This window comes from Osmerus mordax, chromosome 22, assembly GCF_038355195.1.
Source record: "Osmerus mordax isolate fOsmMor3 chromosome 22, fOsmMor3.pri, whole genome shotgun sequence".
NCBI classification, from domain to species: domain Eukaryota; kingdom Metazoa; phylum Chordata; class Actinopteri; order Osmeriformes; family Osmeridae; genus Osmerus; species Osmerus mordax.
Window position 1 is genome coordinate 4,535,374 of NC_090071.1, and position 21,276 is coordinate 4,556,649.

Here is a 21,276-nt window from a genome sequence, read left to right on the forward strand (position 1 = left end):
TTCAAAATGGGGATGTGAAACGTGAAACATTGAAAACCATATATCTACTGATATAGATACTGAACCGTTATCGGCAGTTCAAGTGATATTATTTACAAAAACAATAAACACTCTTCAACCAGATTAACCATTAAATCAATTTATGCTAATAATTTCTTAAAAATAGCATAGGCCTACTCTAGATGAGGACATGGATAGGCTACAATGATTGAAAAAATAAGGCACACAAACAACAACAAATTTTCAGGGACACTTGGAATATTTCTGTAGAAAGATATTCGTTACCCAGACCTATCAGTGGTTCGAAAACCATGTTCATGTTCCTACACATTTGAACTTTTAACCAAATTGTTAACTTAAATGCTTAAATGATTGTAATAGGCTATAATTTAGAAGTAAACTGGATCGCCGGACTACGTTTATGAAAATGAAATAGGCCGACATCAAAATTGATTTTTGTGACTTGGTATGCTATTATGTTTGTTGTTTTAGAATAGCCTACACTTGATCCTTTGGGAAGAATGCAAGAAGTTCGAGATAAACGGACAGAGTTTAGGTGGTTTAAGTAAAAACTCCGATTGTTTACATGTGCTATTGCGTGTATTTGGCAGGACGCCTTCACCCACGTTGTTTATGCTGCCACTTAGAGGCGTCTGGTAGGTACTAGCCCAGTTGTGTTGTCTTAATGTCAAAAATATTATTTATTAAGGCTCACATTCTACTGTATAGGAGAAACGTTTACCAGGCTACATCGAATCATCGCTGCCAGCTGATATCGTAGAAATATGCAATAAACGGTGCACAAATTCAATTAAATAAATGGAATTTATGATATTTATTTTTTTAACGAGAGGTAACATGTTTGCGTTGAATTTATGTTCATGTGATGGGCAACTTCCGAAGAAGTCAAGTATTGGAGACATAGATAGAAAAGCTTTTAGCACATGCCGAATACTTAGAAATACTTACATCAGTTGATGTAATTTAGATAAACACTATAGAATGTAAACAATTTTGTAGCAGAGGCATGATTTAATCATGTCAATTATTTACTTAATTGTTTTTGTAGCAAAGTAAAAGCCACGTATACAATTACAAATAATCATTATGATAAGATTTAAAAATGAAATTCCACTGATCCACACTGGAATGTAGGCTACTTCCTTAAACCGAAACCTTGGTTAAAAAAAAATCCATAATTGATCTGACCTGACCAATAATTGACCCCCCCCCCCCCCCAACCCCACTGTCTGTCTATCTATTTGAGCTTCCTCAGAGAGCTGTCTCTGTGGGCTGTGTGCAGACCCTTGAGGGCACGCCAGGACTGGCACAGGAGCAGGCCCGGCACCACCACCCACACCCCGTTGAAGAACACCAGGTACACCCAGAGGTACAACCAGTTCCCGGTGTTGAGGTTGGGGCTGCCTAGCAACCAGTCAGGGCAGAAGGTCATCCAGCCTCCGTACAGCTCACACACACAGAGCGTGATCTGGAGGAAGTGTCTGGAGGGAAAAGAAAAAACAGGAAAACTAGTATGAATCTTTTTATTTCAATCAAAATAGTGTCCGCATGTTTTGATTTTTTGATTAATGACAGAACTAAACTGGTTGCTATGTTAGTAAGTCAAAATGTATTGGTGCCCTACCTCTTTGTTATTCTCCCCTGACTACACTACAACAGCATGAAATAGCGATACGTGTTGGTCCTTATTCTAGACAAGGGATGGATATAACCCTGGACGGAAGCTTCCTCACCTGTAGTGTTTGTCTTTGACGATGGCGTAGACCAGCACCAGGGCCAGGAAGCTATCCAGGACTACAGTTAGCAGCTCCAGAGAGACGATGGTAGGGTCTGAGTGGAGCCAGCGCTCATCTGCTTTCCCATACTCCTTCCCTGTGGCCACAGCAACAAGAGCATGTCAAGGCTGCATCTCAATACTTCAAAATGGCTTCCTCTGATAAACTGAAGATAGCTGAAGCAACCTGAAGAAATGCCCTTGGAGATTAAACAGACACATGTTCATCTCATTTGAGGCCTGGATTTTCTTTTTTAAGCCAACATGTTTACCAGAGTGAGGAGAGGACAGTGTAAACACAGGAGACATGCAGGCTTCAGTTCTACAACATGTTTTCATTTGAGGGGACACTTTTGGGGTTGCTGGATCATAAAACCTTAGATGTTAAACCCAGCATCCCGTTTGTCTGCAGCAGATAGGACGAGGGCTGGTGGGCAGATGTTCACAGTGTTAGTCTGTTAGTTTCTTAGACATGGGGTAGCTGAGCACCACATCCTGTTTGGCCAGCTCCAACAACACAGGATCGTGGAAGAACTTGCTGATACTCTGATCCTTAAGACCCAGATGTACTTAACTTAAAACCCCCACCTACAAGATTTGTAAAGCAGTCAGGACTCCGCTAGATGTCGCCAAACTATAAGATTTACATATAAATAGAAGATTTTTCGAGTTTGTTTCGAGAAAAACTAAGGGACCAATGAATTAGTCGTACTCACAAAGCTCAGCAAAGATGTTGTCTGATTGCGCAACTGTTCCAACAAAGGACATGTAAACGAAGGGACCCTCCTGGAATTAAACATGGATCGAGTCAACAGGTAGGACTTTAACTGCACTTCAGCCAACAACGAATTCAATCCACATTGCACATGCATTCACTTACCAATGTAATGTGGACGATAGCGTCGTAAAAAAGCCATACAAGTACCCATCTATCGGTGCTGGAACATTTTTTCCCCCAAATCTGTGCTATTACGTAACCAACTGCAAACTGTGCACCGCACGCAAGCAGCGAATAAACAGTCACTGCAGTAAAGAGTGACGGGACTTCTTCTACCGGGGATTCCATCTTCTACCGTCGAATACGAAGTTGGCAGGCATAAAATAGATGCATGCAGTTGAAACTTGAACTTTGAACTTTCGTTAACATACCGCTTCCCTATTTGCTTGGTCTTGGCCTGAACTCCGCCCCCACGAGCCGGCGCTTTCCTACCATTGGTTTCCGAATAGATCTCTCCACTTCTTGGCTGTCCTCCCACAAGGAGCGACAGGGAACGAACGCTCAGGGAGCTGCGCCCGTAGGGACAAGTCACCGGAGACTACAGGTTCGGGAGAAGCCAGGACCTTGGACAGCGATCGGTCACACAAGCTGTCAGTTCACGGTAAGAGACGACATTATCATTAAAATCCAATTGAAAACAAAATGCGCAGCAGTCAAAATACTTCAACTCAATATTTTCTTTAATATGCACAAGAGTTGAAAGAAACATTTGTGAGCCACCTTAAAGAGAAATGGATTCTAAAATTGATAAAAAAAGTAAGACAATCAGAGGCCAAAATGCTATCTGTTGCTTTTTCTTTCTTTAGTATACGTTTCGTCAGCAAGTAAAAATCTTGCGAAAGAGCATAAGCTTGTATCAGTTTCTGATACAAGACTAAAATTCCATTCTTTAAAGTGGCTCTTCCTGGACACGTATATCCAAGACTGTACACAGGTCCATACGTTATATCATCTATTGAATGGCAAGTCCAAAAAGGCATGGGCTGCTCCAATCAAACCCCTAGTTCTTCTCAGTAGTTAGCAGCCAAAAAATAAAATAATAAACATAATATTAAACTACATTAGTTCAAATGTAATGTTTCATTCCAAGTCCCTTCACAAATAAATGCTTGAGGGTGGAAACCAACCCAGACCAAAACAACTAAAACCAATCCAATCCAAGAGCAAGAAAGCCCAATATCAATCCTGACATCATCACCATCATAGATCACCGTGTTTAAAACAAAACTATCCGTTCATATTAACAGTAAATACAACATCTCTCCTGAACCAGTCAACAACTTTTTTTTTCTATTTTTGTTTTTACAGACCCAGTCAGAATTGTAGGAATACATTTTTTTTTTCATTGTATATTTCCATTTGTAGAATATAGTACAGGAGAAAACATGAGACGACTGTAAGGTCAAATGAAGCACTGCATCCACAGTTAGACTTCTCGAAGGACATTGCTTATTCCACGCACGGCAAGCAGATAGGACAACCTGGATGTGTGCATGAAACTAAACAGACACTGCAGGAGTGGGACAACCACAAATGAAAGCAAGTGTTCCAACATTGTCTCTCTCTTTCTCTACGCCTGTACATCTCCCAAATACTCCAGTTTCTTGAGTCTTTCAATGTCAAATTATGGATGTTACTCTAAAAAAAAAAGGAGAGATTTGTGTCATTTTTCGTTGTTGTGAAGCCCAGTTGAAGCCTGGTCACGTAATGCTTCTTTGATGGGGTTCAATACAGTTTAGAGAATAGCATTATTTTCAGCGAGGGTGCACTTAGAACGATGGGAGGGTAAAGAGGAGTAGCACAAGATAACCTCAAAAGAAACCAGGTCCACTCCCATTCATCCTCTCCTCTCCAGCCCTCAGGATCATCTTGGTTTCGTTTCTCCTCAGGTTCCATCGGCAACGAATGGAACAATGCTACAGAAGTAAAATTCCTTATTTTTCTTTCAAGAAGAAAAAAAAAAAGTTGCATTGATTTCACCGTTTCCACTGATTACTTTCATTTATTTCATAATTATTTTATATCCCAAAAACTGTAGAAGGTAAATAATAGCAGTGGTGGCCGGTTGCATTCTTTAAGTCCACTTGGGCCGACATTTTTTCATACCATAGCCTTCCTCTCTAGATGAGCCCCGGGGGAGGTAAGTTCTACAGGTGTTACATTTCAGTTCTATTTTAGAACCCCCTAAGGCTCACCAATCCAGGACTTTCTCAGAAGCCCTTAGTGACATCATCAATTAGAATCGGTTAAGAGAATGTTCAGACCAACAAAAAAAAAAAACAGTAAGGTGAGCTTCCGAGGTCGCCGAGTGTTCCGGAGAGCTCCCGTCCTCGCTGTGAACACACCACCACAGGAGGATGGCCTAAATGATGCTCACTACTGCTCGTCAAAAAGAGGGCGCCACTGCTGAACCGATGGGATGATTAGTAGAGCAAGTTCGTAGGTCCATGCACTTTCATGACTTCAGATCTCTGTGTGTGTTTGTTTAGTCTCTGTGTGTGTGTCTGTGTTCGTATGTGTGTAGGAGAAAGGAAGAAAGCAACTTTTTTTGGCAAACGCAGAATGATGGGCGTTGAAGCTTGCCTCTTTCTGGAACATTTAGAAGCAGAGAGAGATGTGAGGGACAGTCGACTGGTCCCTCCATCCCTAGTTCAGTGCTAGCCTGGTGGTATTGTTCTGGGAGGGGGGCAGAGGGTGAAGACAGGGAGGGGGCGGAGCAGCTGGGAGATCTGCTGGATAGTCGGCCCTTCAGAACTTGAACTCCTTTGTCTGTAGGTTGGTGGCGGGGTCAAAGTTGAAGGTTCCACCCTGAGTTGCTTCTGGGATCAGACTGGGATCCTCGTCGATCTACCGGGGAGGGAGGAGGGGGAGAGACAAAGAAAGAAAGAACAGAGCAAGAGAGGAATAAACAAACAGATATTTTGATCAGGGTTCTGCAGTTGCTATATCATAACCACAAATGTAGGGGATTCATCCTAAATAAGTTCCTCTGGGTTCCACCCTAGGCTCCTCCCCCATCAGGAGCGTGAGCAGGCGTGAGACTGTCCAACAGCCGGACGTTTACTCACATCATCTCCTGAAAAGTACTGGTCGATGATCTCAAAGGCCAGCTTGTAGATGTCCTCGTTCTCGTGCTGCTGGAGGTTCTCAATCTTCTCCAGGCCTGAGAGGAGGAGGAGGAAGAGGAGCAGGATGAGGAAGAGGAGGAGGAGAGCACAGGACACGGAGGTCACAGTAAGGTTGTAGCACATCCAGAGGGTGATGCACCATGCCTGTGGCAGACCACTCATGTGGCTTCTGACCTCAGCAGAACTGGTCCCACATTATGGACACGGGAGGCTAACACTAATCCAGAACTAATCCAAGTGCCCGACACTAATCCCTGATAAAGAGCCACAACTATTTACTATATACTTTTAACAGGTCAATAAGAAAGTCTTGGTTCCTTTGAGGCATGTGAACCCTGGGGTCCCAGGTTCCTACCTCCACACTCCTCGATGATCTCGGTGATGGTGCTGGCCTCCTCGCCCACCATGATGAGGACGTTCTTCAGCCCGTCCAGAACCACCTGCACCACCTGGGAGTCCTTCACGGCCAGCAGGCTGCAGAACGGAGGGATCACATTCTGCTCCACCAGGTACTCCACCTGGAACAATGCAGCCACCACACACAGCCAATATTAGATCTTCGACATCACCTTTACCACCACATACATAGCCAGTGTGGTTTGATTGTAGTACTGAAATGCCCATTGAGGGCTGAGTTTGCCAGGTTAAAGGATCTCCACAGACTCCAGGTGTTGGTTCACCACTCACCTGGTCCTTCCTCCCACTGATGGTCAGGTTACTGATGGCCCAGGCAGCCTCCTTCTGGGTGCCAAAGTCTCCCTGTGGAGAGGGACGGGTGAGAGGCAGCCAGGTGAGAAAGAGTGAGAGATGTGAAACAGAGAGATATCGCTGAGAGACAGAGAGACAGAGGCAGGTGAGCTGCAGGTGTACCTTAGCCAGTTGCTGGATGATCATGGGCAGCAGTCCAGCGTCGATGACGGCCTGCACCTGCTGCTGGTTGCCTGCGGTGATGTTGGACAGGAACCACACCGCCTCCTAGTGGTGGTGGGGGGGAGGGGACACACACACACAGGAGGCCATTCAGCTGAGAACCACACATGCACACCACAGACTCCATCAGTAGAACTGAAAACACACAGGGAGGGAGATCATCCTCGCCAAGTCAACCTACACTTTGATCGAGTGATTCTTATGAATGTGTGTTTGTGTGTTTGAGTATGGCCTTTTGATTGTTCGGGAGTGTGTGAGCCAGTATGTGTGTGTGTGTGTGTGTTACCTTGTTGATCTTCTCCTTGGGGTGTGTGAGCAGGTTGGGGAAGTGGGAGAGGACGTCACAGTTGAGCACCACCTGGGTCTGCTCGTCCGTCCCCGTCACTATGTTCCCCACCGCCCTCAGAGCTGCCGTCTGCAGGAAGTGACATCACAGGAAGTCAGAGGGACGGCACGGGAAGCAGACCCAAATCTGTCGCAAAAGCTCAGTCATCTCCTAGGAGACGTGGGCTGCGTGAGAGCGTGTGCTGCTAGCCATGCCTCACCTGAACTTTGACCTCCTGGTGGCTGAGCAGGGGCACCAGGTAGGGCACCACGCCAGAGTCGATCACCATCTGGATCTGCTCGTTGCCTCCGTCTGTGAGGTAGGACAACGCCCACACTGTGTCCACCAGGATCTGACCCAACACCACGCAGGAAACCCAGCGTTAGTATTAGCAGGAGAGCCTACTCATAATGGACTGGGACGTTCATGTTTTAGCATCCCTGTGTCAAATATGTGACTAGGGCACAGCAGCATACCATGTGAGGAGGGATAATTAGCCGGTCTGTGTGTGTGTGAGTGTGTGTGTGTGTGTTTGTGTATACTTACATTTATGTCAGTGTGGTATATTAATACACAGAGTGCAGGTAGAATCTGGAGAGGAGGAGGAAAGGAGTTAGTAGACGTCTGATGAGAAGTCAAAGTCACACATCTACAGCATCCTCCAAAACACATACACATCCAGTCCCTTACCACACACGCACGCACACACACACACACACACACACACGCACGCACACAACCTTAAGAACACACACTCTCATCCCATCAACAAACACACACACACAAACATCCACAGTAAACCTTTAGTTTTGCCACAGTATGCACAGGCACCTGCCCCATTAAATCCTAACCTGTACCCTGCCCCTCCCCACCCCTAATGCCGCCTGCCCACCTGCTGCCACACACGCTCTCCTTCCTACCTCCTGGACTGTCTCCATGGGGGGCGGGGGGTCCTTGTTGCGGCAGAGGTTGACGATGACCCAGGTGACGTTGCGGAGGAAGGTGATGGGGATGGAGGGGTTGATGAAGGACAGCAGGGGCTTGACCACGCCCAGCGAGATCACGTAGTCTCTGCACTGGGGCCCGTCACCTGGGGGAGGGGCGCACAGCGCCGTCAACACGCGCCCGCGGGATTCTGCTTCCAGTTTGTTTGTGTGTGTGTGAGAGAGAGATGGCTCCATGCCACACTGGATGATTCAGTGTACGTGTGTGTGTGTCTAATACTACTTACCGATGATGTTGCCTAGTGCCCACACGGCCTGTTCACACACGTTTTGGTGTGGGGATTGCAGCAGCATGAGGAACAGGGGCACGGCGTCTGAACACAGTACAGAGAGGTCAGAGGTCAGACACAGGGCACGGCACGGCGTCTGAACACAAGCACAAAGAGGTCAGACACAGGGACACACGGACAGTGTTTCCCACACATTGATTTATTTGTGGCGGCCCGCCACAATAAAAAATTGACTACAACAAATGTCAAACCATCTCACTTCTCCGAGAATGGTTCAACTGCAGACCTCTCTCCTCAGGCCCCTCTCATTCAGGTGTAGCTGCAGGCAGTCATACATGGATACATGCAGATCAGTCATACAATCACTGCCTGGGGTGTAAGGAGAAAGGTCCGGTCTGAGGACAGCACTTGAATCCTTCTTGGAGTAGTGAGATTTGGCTTTTATTTGGCTCAATTTATTTTGTGTCAACATAATTTAATCTGAATTTCACCATTCGAATGTCAGCATGAATTCTGTTCTATTTGAATTTCTTTTTATATATAATTTTTTTTATAGTTTTTGGGATCTTAATTTTACTGTTAGAATATTGCAATCAGATTGAAATAAATTCATATTTCTATTTCAAAGAGGTGAATTCAAAACCAACAAATTAGGTGGTGTTTAAGTATTCAGTGCCTTTTTAAAATGTCACTGATTTGTTTCCATAACAGCCCCCTCTCTCTGTGCACGCTCTGAATCTGCGCGGGATGAACGTGTTCGTGTTCGGAAGGGGGAACAGGGGAACTGAATTCTTTCGGCTTTTTCCAAGAATCGGCAGGAGAATCAATGCAGAGTTTAAGAACGGTGAGTATCATAATTCTCTGCAAAAATGTGTCCAAAACAGATACATTCAATTTAAATATAATAAGAGTCCAACGTAATGTTTATATTACCTAAAGCTCCAAAAACGATTTAGCCCTCTAATGCAAAGACATTTCTTGTTTTTGAAATTGAATTGCTTGTTGAAGTCCCTTCTAAATCCCATCTACACTCACATCTAACCGATACTAGGACATAGGTTTGGTCTGAGCCCAAAATTTGTACAACATCTGGCTCTGCCCCTGCCTACCGCCAGAAATATAATCACATTCTGTGGGAAACACTGGACAGTCATGTAGACAGACAGGCAGATAGACAGGAGCAAGGAGACAGACAGGTAGACAGACACATAGACAGGAGCAAGGAGACAGACAGGTAGACAGACAGATAGACAGGAGCAAGGAGACAGACAGGTAGACAGGCAGATAGACAGGAGCAAGGAGACAGACAGGTAGACAGGGTTCCAGAATCAGCCAGGCATCCAGGGAGAGACACCCAGACATCCAGAGACGGACAGAAAAACAGACTAGTGTACTCACTGGACTTGACCACAGCCTGGGTCTGAGCTGACGTCCCTGACGCTATGTTGGTCAATGCCCATGCCGCCTCAAACTGGAGAGAGGGACTGGAGAGAAGGAAGGAGAGAGAGCGAAGTGGGTAGAGAAAGAGAGAGGGAGAGAAAGAGAGGGAGAGACAGAGATAGTCAGATAGGTAGAAAGATAGAAAGCTGGTCATGAACTAACTAGATTTGTTAATAAAACCAACTAGTCCTAGATCCACACTGACCAGTATATCCCCCCCCCCCCACACACACACAGCCTAAGATAGGGCCACACTCCCACCTCGTCCCTCCATCACTAACATCAGAGGTACAGTCAGAACTGCCTCATCAACACCTCCTATACCTCCCCGCCACCTCCACACACGCACACACACACACACGCGCGTAACGCCACCTGCCTGCCTCCATCTCGTCCAAGCCCCTCCATTTCTCTTATCAAAACCTGGTCCTAATCTCAATCCCCCATAAATCCCCACCACACACACACACACACACACACACACACACACCGCCATGCCAGGGCAAGCCCAGGCCAGGGTCAGAAGAGCAGCCCCCCCAATAATCCCCTAATCCCCCCTGCCTCCCTCTTTGCACCGGAGAGAGGGGAGCCCTGTTGTAGGGCAGGACCTGTGCAGCCATGCGGTGAACAAACACACTCACAGGCCAGTGTGTATGTGTGTGTGCGCAGCCTGCTATGTGCTCGCATTAGCCCAACCATGCATTGAGGAGGGGGAGGGCTTACAGTACCAGCAGTCACAGAGCAGGAGAGAGAGACAGAGAAAGAGAAGGGGGAGAGAGAAAGACAAGGGGATAGAGAGATAGACAGACAGATCGAGAGTGACGGGGGAGGGGTCTGGCACTTACAGGACTAGTCGAGTAACTCACTCACGCTCCAGTTTTCACAGACTGATTCTCATCTTGCAGCTAGTCGTCGTCCCCCCGCCCCCCCCCCCGTCCATACTTTCTCTTTCGCTTCTCACTTTGCCAGCTCTCCTTCCCTCTCTTTCTCTCTCCCACTGTCCTTCCCTCTCTTTCTCTCTCCCACTCTCCTTCCCTCTCTTTCTCCCTCCCACTCTCCTTCCCTCTCTTTCTCCCTCCCACTCTCCTTCCCTCTCTTTCTCCCTCCCACTCTTTTTCTCTTCCTCCCTCACTTCCTCCTTGCTTTTTTTCACTTCTTCCCCCTCTTCTCCCCCTCCTTTCCTTTTTCACGCCTCGCTCTCACCCCCCCCCCCCCCCCCCCCCTTCTCCCTCCACGGGACCTGTGTCTGTGTCAGGGTTAGAGCGGGGACTGAAGGAGGGAGGAAAGAGGTGAAAAAGGCAAGGTAAGCTGAGGGAGGGAGGGTACGTACTTATCATCCCTGTCCAGGCATTTGACCAGGATGGGCAGGATGCCAGACTTTATCAAGTCATCGATGGGGGGGTTTCTGTCGCTGGAGAGGAGTTTTCTGAATGAGAGAGAATTTTAAAAAATCCATTAACACTCTTTCACTACTCTGAGGAGCCTGCAGAATACATCGAAGAGATATATCACAGTTGAACTTCCAGCTGGGCACTCCAACCTTCTTCCTGGAGAGCTAACCCATCTGGAGCAAGCTTGGAGAGACCTGTGTTACAGGAGGGTCTCTCTCCAGGAGCAAGCTTGGATAGACCTGTGTTACAGGAGGGTCTATCTCCAGGAGCAGGCTTGAAGAGACCTGTGTCTGATCTAACTGTGTGTGGGTGACAGCATGTGTGTGGGTGACAGCATGTGTGTGTGTGGGTGACAGGGTGTGTGTGTGTGTGGCTGACAGCGTGTGTGTGGGTGACAGGGTGTGTGTGGGTGACAGCATGTGTGTGTGTGAAGGAGAGGAGGCCTACCTGGCTGCCTGCACAGCACTGAGCTGCACCAGCCCATTGTCACTGGTGGCATTCTGACCGAGGGGGAAGGAGGGAGAGTAGAGAAAGGAGAGAGAAGAGGGAGGAGAGAAGAGAGAGAAGAGCGAGAAGAGAGAGAAGAGGAGATAGAAGAGGGAGGAGAGGAGATAGAAGAGGGAGAAGAAGGAGAAGAGGGAGAAACGTGTACGTTTGGTTAAATGGTTAACATAGTTCGGGATGACATGCACAAAGGTTGTTTTTTTAATAAAAATAAATAAAAATAAATATTACTTTACCTGTAAGATAGCGTCTAGCGTGACATTTTGCTGCAACACAAAGAGACGTATTCAGGTCAGATTCTCAGGTCAAATCCATCTTTGCGACCTTCAGAGTTTCAGTCAACACCTCACAGGTCGCACAGCAGCTTCCTGGAAGCGTCTGGCTCCGTGTTTATGAAATACATGACTGAGGGTACGGTAGTCAAGACAACGGGTCCTCGTCAAGCCGCTCACCCCTTTGAAGTCGGAGTCAACGTCCGAGTCCTCCAAGCTCTCCTCCTGAGGCACGTTCCTCTTCTTCAGTAGGTGTTCATCTCTCTTGTTCTGTAGGACACCAGGCTCAGGTCAGACCCGTATCTCCTCATCTCTGCTCCTGCCTTGTCTCTCTGTCTCTCCCCCTTATGCCGTCTGTCTCTCCCTGCCTCTCCCTCTCTTGATCATACAGCCAGTCATCCCTGGGTTGCTGTCCTAAGGCTGGTCCACTCCTCTGTGCAGGGTCCAGATCAGGGCAGATGACCTACACTTACCAGTACTCAGACTTACCCCCATGTGCTCAGTGTTGTGAAACCTGAGACTAAGCTGTTGAGAGGGAACCTCTGTTTGCTCTGTGAGCTGGTCTACATAAGCAACAACAACAAAATACTAGGCAAATACCAAGACTCGCACACAAAGTCAGGAGGTTTCCAGGCATGATCAGTGTGTTGAATACTGTCAGGGAGGAATGTGTGTGTCCAACCCTCTCCGTACAGACTGTTCTGTGCCACACACAATGAATGGAGATCTCAATGTTACAGTGGCCATAATGGGCCAGCAGCATTGCAGTGAGTGACACATGGTGCCGCCACCACACTGGGTTCAGCTGTGTGGGCTGGGAGAACTGGGAGAACTGGGAGGGGGGGGGGGGGAGGGGGAGGGTGAGAGGAACGACAGGATGAGCAGGGTGGAAGGACAGAAAGAGAGAGGGGAAGGAGGATAAACAGGACAGGGGGAGAGAGGAGAAGGGGGGAGGGATGCGAGGAGATAAGAGAGGAGGGGAGGATAGAAGAAGAGACGTATTGAAGACAGGAGGAGAGAGGAAGGCAGGAGGAGAGAGAGAGGAGAAGACAGAGAGGAAAGGCAGGAGGAGAGAGGAGGTGAGAGAGAGGAGAAGACAGAGAGGAAAGGCAGGAGGAGAGAGGAAAGTGGGTCCAGCAGGAGGTGAATGTAGTTTCTCCCTTTGGCAAGCCTACTCACCTTTCTCAGCTCAACTGTCACTTCGTTGCGATGTCTTCGCATGGTCTGAAACAGAGACAGCGACTGATGAGTCCCAGGGCCGGATGCATACAAGACACAAAGACTTCACTGTCAACCTGGCATGTTGAAATACCCCCTCCAGCCCTTATGCTATGACACTAACAATAGGGTGGATGGGAGGGTCTGTGATGTCTTCTTCACTGCTGTAACTATTTACTGAATGCGGCGTGAGACCAACAGTACTGTCAAGTCATGGGGAACACTATGTTTCAGCACATTCCTCTTTTATGAGAGACATGTTTACAGACATTCCTGACCTGGGTCAAAACACTGTCAGATGTGAGAACTAGTCCAATGTTTTATGAGCTCAAATATGTGGAGGAGCAGGGGGAGGGGCTGAGGAGACTGAGGAGAGGTTAGCCAGAGGGAGGATGGTGGTTAGAAAAGACCCCTGCTGTAGCTCCACTGTCAATCTAATGTTTGGCATTCCCTGCATGTTCTCTGGACACCTAACCAATGCTCTAACAGAGAATGATAGAGAGAGAGAATGAGAGAGAGAGCTGTACTTCAGTGTGTGAGGCGAGGCTGCCTCGGGTCACGGCGAACAACGGTATCCCACAGCTGTGCTAAGCCGCCAAGCCCCCCCGCCCCCCCCCCCCCCCACCACCACCACCACACCCACCGTTCCACCCCTGGATCCAACCACGCCAGCCAAAACACTGAGATTACAACTCTGACAACAGACAGCAGTGTGATCACGTATCGTCGGGCCAACCCCAACACCACCTGGAACACTTACTATGTGTTACAATGTAACAGTGGAAACAGGCACCCGACATCAGAGCGGCTTGTTTCAGACACTGCTGAGTAGGACACACTCAGTTGAAATATAAACAGGGTTAGGTCTGAATCAAAAGAATATTAGTGTTACATTAATGAGGATTCATCATGGTTAATGCTATTACAATTATGATTATTTGGATATGGTGGCTGTCCACAACCCACATTCATATCTCTGGGGTTTGGTTTTGGTGCAGTTCTATGGGCATTTGTGAGTGAAGACCTCTGTGACATTGTTTGTAAAAAGGGCTATACAAACAAAATGTCATTGGAATACAAAAACGATATGAAAACGACATAAATCTCATTCAACAAGAATGAACAGGGTGGGTTTCAATGATGCTAGTGGTACTTTGATTGATCTGGCTTATTTTGTGTCCAAATAGTGTTGTATAGGGCGGTTAGGGGGCAAGGGCAGGGTGAGCTATTTTAGGATTATTTAGGATGCATCTCCTAAATAACTCCAAGTGTTCTCCTGGGGAACCCTGCATTGCTGAGGCTGCACTGTCACAGTCAGTAGAGTACGTGGGCTGTGAGATTTGTGAAAGTCCCGTTGGCTGTGATCCTTATTACAACCACCTCACACTCTACCTTGTTCCTGGCTAGAAGCAATTGGCTTAGGCTAACACTGTCTGTTGATTCAGACGGCAGCATAGACCGAATGGTATTTAAAACCTCACCTCTTCTTTTAGACAGTTCAGACAGTAGCACCACTAGGCCAGACACTCAGGATTACAGCAGTTATTATAATGGGATGACAAACGCCATAACTAGGTCATGCGAGGGACAGGCTCGTCAACGTCAGACTTTGGTGTTCTGGTGTTGAAGGATACAAACTCTCCCTAATCGGCTAAATAAGTTAGGCTAACGCTTTCGCCTGTCACATTTTTCACTTCGTCTGCACAGCAACATACCGCTAGTTTAGAGATACGTCCATTAACTAATATTTTCGGCACACAACAACAGTAATAAACGGGAACGGGTCAACTAAGGTGACACGGATTTGGCTCTCCAGAACCCTGAACATGTCAGCATCACGCGGTTTCTTGAGAGGCATCTGCTTTGAGAGATACAGTCTGACACCTGGGCTTATAGATTTAACACCCAGCTAGCTAGCTAGTACCCTGCTGTCACCCATCAATTATCTGATACACGTACTAGCAAGTTTACTAGTGGTGCTGGCTAAAGCTATACTAAACCCACCTACGGCTAGGTAGTCATGTGCCGGTTTTACCGGCTTGCTGTTTGAATGTTCAGGCAACCCGATAGCTGACAGATTAAACAAGGTACAAGCTCGTTATTTTCCAAGTAACATAACTGACATTTAGACAACTATATTATAATACCAGTTGGCCTGTGTGCTAGGAACTAGTTATCCTAGTCATAATCAACGGGTTTTCAGAGGTGGCTAACCGGCTAGCTTCCAGCTTCTAGCAAGGCCTTTTGACAGCAGAGCTAGGCCGCATTCGCACCACATGAGAGCTACTAGTAAGGCTATCCTACTGAACCAGTGTCAGTGAGTTCGCTACTAGCTAGCGTGTGGGTGTTGGTTGATTCGTGATGGAACCTCATCTGACTATGCAAACTATGCCTCTGCAGTCTGCCTGCACCATCATCCATGCTCAAAAATACAACTACAGTAACCATGGCTAATAGAGTTATCGGCGTTGTTGTTAACACAAGCTAGCAATCTTAAATATCCATCTACATAGCCAGCTAGCTCGCTAATCTTGTCAACGTCTTGTTTGCTAGCTACAGTAGCTGTCTAGCTAGTTAGCAAGCAATTCTTACCTCGACATCTCGGCCCTTGTTTTTGAAGCTCTTGATTCTGTGGTTATCTAAGCCGGCGTTTTCTGCCATGGCTGTGCAGTTCGTGGTCTTTAGATTGTTAGTCCTGCGATCGTGGCTCCGTTAGGGAAAAGGTAAAACAGTAGTGCTGCCGATTACCCGAGGTTGGGCGACAACGAGAAGTAATTCAGTAACGCGATGTGTAATCTCGTCGAGAAGGAGGGGTCATGTAGCTAGCTAGCTACGGAACTCCACCAAGTGCACTGGCAAGTGAAGTGTGCCCTCTCTCGATGTAAAAGTAGGCCTACTTCGCTACACTTCACACTCAAAAAAGTTATTCCCTAAAACCCGCCAAGTCATGTAAATGTGTTTCCATGTAGGCTACTAAGACATATTGATCCTTGACGGTTTCAATAAATTGACAGATCATATTCACGCCTTTTATTTGGTCGACCCCAAGGGCGGGGTTGGCTATACCGGTTACAGTGAAGTCTTATCATGATTGAGATTTGAGAATAGACCCGGACAGCAAACTACCCTTATGATTAATTTGGGTAAATAACTAACGCACAACATCTCAATTTACAAAACAGGCCTAAGTAATTTAGATACAATAATTCATAAATCAAAACACATGTACAAGTGCTACAGTGGTTGAAAGTATTGGGTGCAGTTCCAGGCAACATACTAGCTCTAGCAGTATAACCATCTCAGTTTATTGAATACAAAGTGTTGCGTGAGAGCGTGAGAAATGGCTGAAATGCTGAGACTTGAGAGCCCTGAGTAGGCTATAACAATTACCCTAAAGTCGTATACACCTAACACATTATACACAACACAATGTACAATATAGGCTACACCTAACAAAATACAACATAGGCCTACTGTATACAAAATACACAGAATACAATAATATACACTACCCGCCTCCCTCTCCTATAAACATTGAAGATCAATGCGGTGACATCCAGTTGTCGTTTTAATAGGCCTACATTCGGTAGGCTACATATATCATTAAACATTTGCTTCACTGGCTTTCTACAAAGGGCTTTCCTGTAGCCTATACCAGCATTAGCCAACCAACCAACAACGTAGGCTATGTGTTTTGTTTGGAGTTGCCAGGATATCTTGCCCATGTAGACATATTTGACTTCTCTGGAGCTGTAGATCACTTCGGCCAAAATGGTCATGAGTTCTCACGATTTAATAACCATTAATGTTGGAGGTCAAAGATTCACTACCACTGCATTTACTCTCAGAAAGCACCAAGACTCAAGACTCGCACGCATACTGGATGGCAAAGACCCTGAACATAAGCTAGTGAATGGGCAGATATTCATAGATAAGGACTGGACTTTGTTTAAATTCATCCTGGAATACTTGAGAGCTGGCCAGATCTCTCTGCCGGCTGAGTTTAGTGACCACGATGGACTGGCACGGGAGGCGGAGTTCTACGGATTGCATGTGTTGGTGCACGGTCTTTCCATAACCCCGCGTTCCAAAATCGAACTCCTCGAAATCCGCTTCTCTGTTCAAGAGTCTCACGGAACCTTCCGAGTATTCTGCTCCAGCAACAGAACTCTGGAGACTTTGGCCTCTAGAATTTCCGTTTTTGTGGAACACCCCAACCTGAGAGGGAATCTTCCACCACAGACCCAGAATTCAGACACACCCGTGCCGGTTCAAAGGCCCTCTCATCATGACCTGGTCTTTCACTGTGGGACTGACCACTTTGCCAGGGATGACTTCTCAGCTAGGTAAGGGTCGAGGTTAGAACAGTCAAGGAAAGATCTTTATCTACTTACTCTAGATCTGAACATATAATCTGTTATACACAGTCAGGAACCTAAATCTGTCAGTATAACCAGCACAAGAGGTTTGCATTGAAACATGTTATCAGCTTTGTAATTCTACCGTTTTAAGTGCTTACATCCATGTGATATATACTGCTTTAGAGCAGCCATGTTTCTCTGTCACTGCCTTTGAACATTAACATTGAGTAGGATCCTTTTTCAGCATGTCTTCTTTCTATTTTAGAATATGTTCTAACTGCTTGCTCAATGCAAAGATGTTATATTACACAGGTCATGCTACAGTACATTGAAAACATAAAATGTATAGGGTACTTATGGTAAATCTTTTACAGATTTGTGACCATAAAGCCGGACGAGAGAAAACTCCTGAACAGCAGCAACGTCCTGGGCCTGCTAGTGGACACCCTGCTGAAGGAAGGGTTTCATCTCGTCAGCACCAGGACCATCTCCCAAGACGAGAAGGTGGAGTGCTTCACATTCGAAAGACGCCAGAATACCCACATCGTCCTGTCCAATGAGAATCACAGCAGAGATGATGACCTCAGAAGTGAGGCAATGATGGCACAAAGCAAGAAGACCAACAGGAAGAAGTGATGCCAGAAATGAAGGTCCAAGGCTCGACAAAGGCCTCCTATTTTTTTTATAGCAATGCTCTCATTGGATCCGATCAGATCCATATTGGTTTTTGTATGTTTATTGTCTATATCCTATCAGCTTCTTCACCATCCTGTTTGAATATAGATTAACAGAGGAAGCTCCTTTAAACTGAGGAAATGGGAAGTTCTCACTCAGCCTCACTTGTTGTGACCAGAGATCCCCATGTTTACCAGTAGGGGGCGACATAGAATGATTAATAATGGAACAGCCTACAGTGAGCCATAAAACCAATCAAAATGATTCTTTTGAGATCCTTATCATTTATGATTACATAACTGAACGTAAATAACATCATCTATTTTATAGAGTGTACAGGTAAAGTCATGCAAATGCTAGTTATGTCACAGTGCAATTAGATCACAAATATGAAATCAATAACAAAATGTTTGAACAATATAACAAACCAACCCATAGTGCATGTTTATTAACAATTGTTTGAAATTAGGCTACTTGACAGATTTTATATTTCACAAAAATAAGAAGTTCATCTGTCATCCTGTATACAGTACACAACCTTGAGCTGCAGTAGAGGTGGTGTAGAGATGATGATGCTTTCTTGGTCTAATGTAGACATGTTGGCTTTTAATACATATTTAAAGAAAAACAAACCCTACAACACATTGTAGATGTTCATGTCCAGTGTCTCGGTTGGGACAGAAGCTTGGTCAACCAGGTGACTACCTCCAACGAAGTCCACGTTCAATGGCTACACTTTGCTTGAACAGCACAGTCAATACTGGAGGCTTCAGAAGTGGTTTAACTCCAATATTTACGTGCTGCTACAGCAAAGTGGCCAGTCTTTTATCGAAGACGTCTTTCCATTCAAGAACATTATGAAATAAATGAACAGAGATAAAAGTGAAGTATTCAGGAAGCAAATACAATGAAATATGTATGATAACCATGATGTTTGACTGTGTGTGTATGCTGCAGGTAATTCATTTGTCCAATGGACACATTTTGCTTACACCCACCCACCTGTCACGCCATTATCTTTTTCTCCAGGTGTTACTGGAACAGCACAGGAAGGCCTGCATCCCATAATACACACACAAACCATTCCGCGCTGCTTCAGCACCACAAGGCCACACACACACACACATACGCCTCTCTTTCATGAAACTTTGCAAAGCTAAAACATTTTATAAATCTGGAACATCAGAGAGTTTTGTCTGGAGAGTTTTGCTTCAATAAATCTGGAAAGGAAAACGCAAGAGATAAGGTTATCAGGTAGATTGTTATGAATACCGCCATGAAGAAAGAGTAGTTACACATACTTTTGAATAAAAAAGGTTTCCCTTATTGTTGACAGTTGGATTGTAATCCCTCTGGCAACGGCGTCCGTGGTGATACAAGTCAAAGACGCGTGGCGAGACCTTTGAACAAGTGAATGGATATATCCATTTAAGTGCGTGAAGATTGTCCAATACAGTTAGAACAGCCATATCCCGTGAATGCAGTCCAGAAATTAAATAAGTAGACATTCGTTTCTGTGGATGTGGTTCGAAGAACTCGTCTTTTTAGTTGTGGTAGTCGCGTACCGTATTTATAGGCAGATGCGCCAGTGTAGCGAGGGCGAGAGGCGGAGCGGTATGGGGCTAGTTGGAGGGAAACTGGCAAGCGCACGAGATTCGGTGAGTAGAACCGGTTACAGGAGAACCGCCCACCAATTTACAGTAGACGGACCCTTAAATATCATCCGCCCTACGATACGTTTACATGAATCACGTGTTTTTTAACAAGTGATTATTGCAAGTTGTGAGCCCTAAACAATGCACAAATTGATCAAGTTCATTGTAGGCTGGTTAATTTTTAAGGCGCAAATAACATGCTGAAAAATATATTGGAGTCTTGGCCTATTTCTATTTAATTAATAGCCCTCTACCTCGTTTTTTACTTACTGTGTAAGTAACGAACTGGGTGTTCGTTGAACTCATAAATCACGTTTTGTATTTAAATTATCCAAATCTTTAGCCTCACCTCCTTCGTGAAAAATACATTTTAAACTTCGTTTTAATAGTCTCACGTTTTAATAGCCTATGCTTGTTTGGTTTACCCTAAACAAGCATAATAGTTTTAATAGTCTCACGTTTTAATAGCCTATGCTTGTTTGGTTTACCCTAAAGCCTAGATTTGGGAAGATATATATTCAAGGAACAGTTTCCTTTCCTAAACACGAGCTCTGCTAGGTGTTTCTTGGCACGTTTACAATATATATTAGATATAATTAAATTAAGACTAGACTATAGGCTATAGAATTCACGAACTAATGAATTTGCGCTGAGAATATAGGAATTGAAGTTGCTGCTAGAATGGATTTGCTACTATCATCTAGACTACTGATAAGAGACTACCCAGCTAACCAGGGACGTCCTGGGGACATTCGGTGACGTTCTTATTTGGTAACCTATAGGTTATACCGTGACGTTATCCTTAGGATGTCCTTAAAACGTTGTTTGGACGTTATTAAAGTTGCTAAAAGGTCATAGACATATGAACGTCAGACAAGTTAGTAGCCAATATCACTCACGGTCATATGTTTCTGTCAAAGACCAATTTTAATAATCGTTTATAAGTTAAGCATGTGTCTGTTACGGTAAACATGACATTAGGTTGCAATTCATTGAAAATATTTAAGAAACAATACGCCCACGCCTTCCAGTTGCTACGCCTTATGCCATTCCGCATCTGTTCATGTCCTCCAGAAGAAACGACCCACGCAAACTCTGACCTACTTTGGGAAACAGATACTGTGTGCTTCTTGATTGATGTATAGGCCTACACTATGAGATTATATCCAGGTGTAACGTTTTATAATAATTTGTATCATCACACTTTCTTTCAGCGTTGTCGCACGTTGTTAATCCAATGATATCTGAACATTAGCTTTTACATCAGCATAGCCTAACTCTGGGCATTGAACTATACCATTACATATTAAAACGGATCAGCCTAAAATAATATTTGAAATATAAATGACAAATCTTTCAGATTTTGGCTAATGTGAGCATGAGTGTTGAAATCAACAGAGTCAGATGTCCCAGTGGAGAGGTGTTATATATCATAGTCTCACCCCCTGTCCTGTCCTAGTCTATTTATATCTTTCTTCATGTCCCATCAAGTTAAATGTTTGTCTGCATTTCTTGAGCAATCATACCTCATGTGTGGGCTCTCCCACCTATTTATAAGGGCTAGTTGCTA

General features: G+C 45.4%; 3 protein-coding genes across 4 annotated transcripts; 1 reads left to right on the top strand and 2 right to left on the bottom strand.

The window, feature by feature from the left end:
• Positions 1-491: 491 nt before the first annotated feature.
• ebpl (EBP like) lies at positions 492-2,911 on the bottom strand. Of its 2 annotated transcripts, none has more exons than XM_067260782.1 (4): positions 2,721-2,911; positions 2,512-2,581; positions 1,755-1,893; positions 492-1,502 (listed from the first exon to the last, which is right to left on the bottom strand). In XM_067260782.1, exons 1-4 carry the CDS (start codon positions 2,859-2,861, stop codon positions 1,259-1,261), a joined length of 594 nt encoding a protein of 197 aa, XP_067116883.1. In that variant the 5' UTR covers positions 2,862-2,911; the 3' UTR covers positions 492-1,258. The 2 variants fall into 2 exon arrangements, with proteins under 2 accessions (XP_067116883.1, XP_067116882.1); XM_067260781.1 differs by having other exon boundaries at positions 2,676-2,911.
• Positions 2,912-3,241: 330 nt separating this feature from the next.
• Positions 3,242-15,781, bottom strand: kpna3 (karyopherin alpha 3 (importin alpha 4)). The gene is made up of 17 exons (XM_067260167.1): positions 15,608-15,781; positions 12,977-13,021; positions 11,978-12,067; positions 11,762-11,791; positions 11,469-11,521; positions 10,961-11,056; positions 9,589-9,674; positions 8,188-8,274; positions 7,877-8,046; positions 7,503-7,547; positions 7,177-7,308; positions 6,918-7,046; positions 6,572-6,676; positions 6,389-6,460; positions 6,057-6,219; positions 5,642-5,736; positions 3,242-5,420 (listed from the first exon to the last, which is right to left on the bottom strand). Exons 1-17 carry the CDS (start codon positions 15,674-15,676, stop codon positions 5,322-5,324), a joined length of 1,566 nt encoding a protein of 521 aa, XP_067116268.1. The 5' UTR covers positions 15,677-15,781; the 3' UTR covers positions 3,242-5,321.
• A 1,005-nt stretch (positions 15,782-16,786) lies between these two features.
• LOC136965882 (putative potassium channel regulatory protein) lies at positions 16,787-18,076 on the top strand. Its single transcript, XM_067260168.1, has 2 exons — positions 16,787-17,361; positions 17,751-18,076. Exons 1-2 carry the CDS (start codon positions 16,787-16,789, stop codon positions 18,010-18,012), a joined length of 837 nt encoding a protein of 278 aa, XP_067116269.1. The 3' UTR covers positions 18,013-18,076.
• The last annotated feature ends 3,200 nt before the right edge of the window (positions 18,077-21,276 follow it).

Coding starts and splice junctions, on each gene's coding strand:
- ebpl (XM_067260781.1), bottom strand. CDS start 2,861: ATGGAATCCCCGGTAGAAGAAGTCCCGTCACTCTTTACTGCAGTGACT. Junction 2,582..2,675: donor CTATCGTCCACATTACATTG/GTAAGTGAATGC, acceptor GTTTAATTCCAG/GAGGGTCCCTTCGTTTACAT. Junction 1,894..2,511: donor CAACATCTTTGCTGAGCTTT/GTGAGTACGACT, acceptor CTGTGGCCACAG/GGAAGGAGTATGGGAAAGCA.
- kpna3 (XM_067260167.1), bottom strand. CDS start 15,676: ATGGCAGAAAACGCCGGCTTAGATAACCACAGAATCAAGAGCTTCAAA. Junction 8,275..9,588: donor CCAGGCTGTGGTCAAGTCCA/GTGAGTACACTA, acceptor TACTGTGTTCAG/ACGCCGTGCCCCTGTTCCTC. Junction 7,047..7,176: donor ACCAGGAGGTCAAAGTTCAG/GTGAGGCATGGC, acceptor CACTTCCTGCAG/ACGGCAGCTCTGAGGGCGGT.
- LOC136965882 (XM_067260168.1), top strand. CDS start 16,787: ATGGTCATGAGTTCTCACGATTTAATAACCATTAATGTTGGAGGTCAA. Junction 17,362..17,750: donor AGGGATGACTTCTCAGCTAG/GTAAGGGTCGAG, acceptor AATCTTTTACAG/ATTTGTGACCATAAAGCCGG.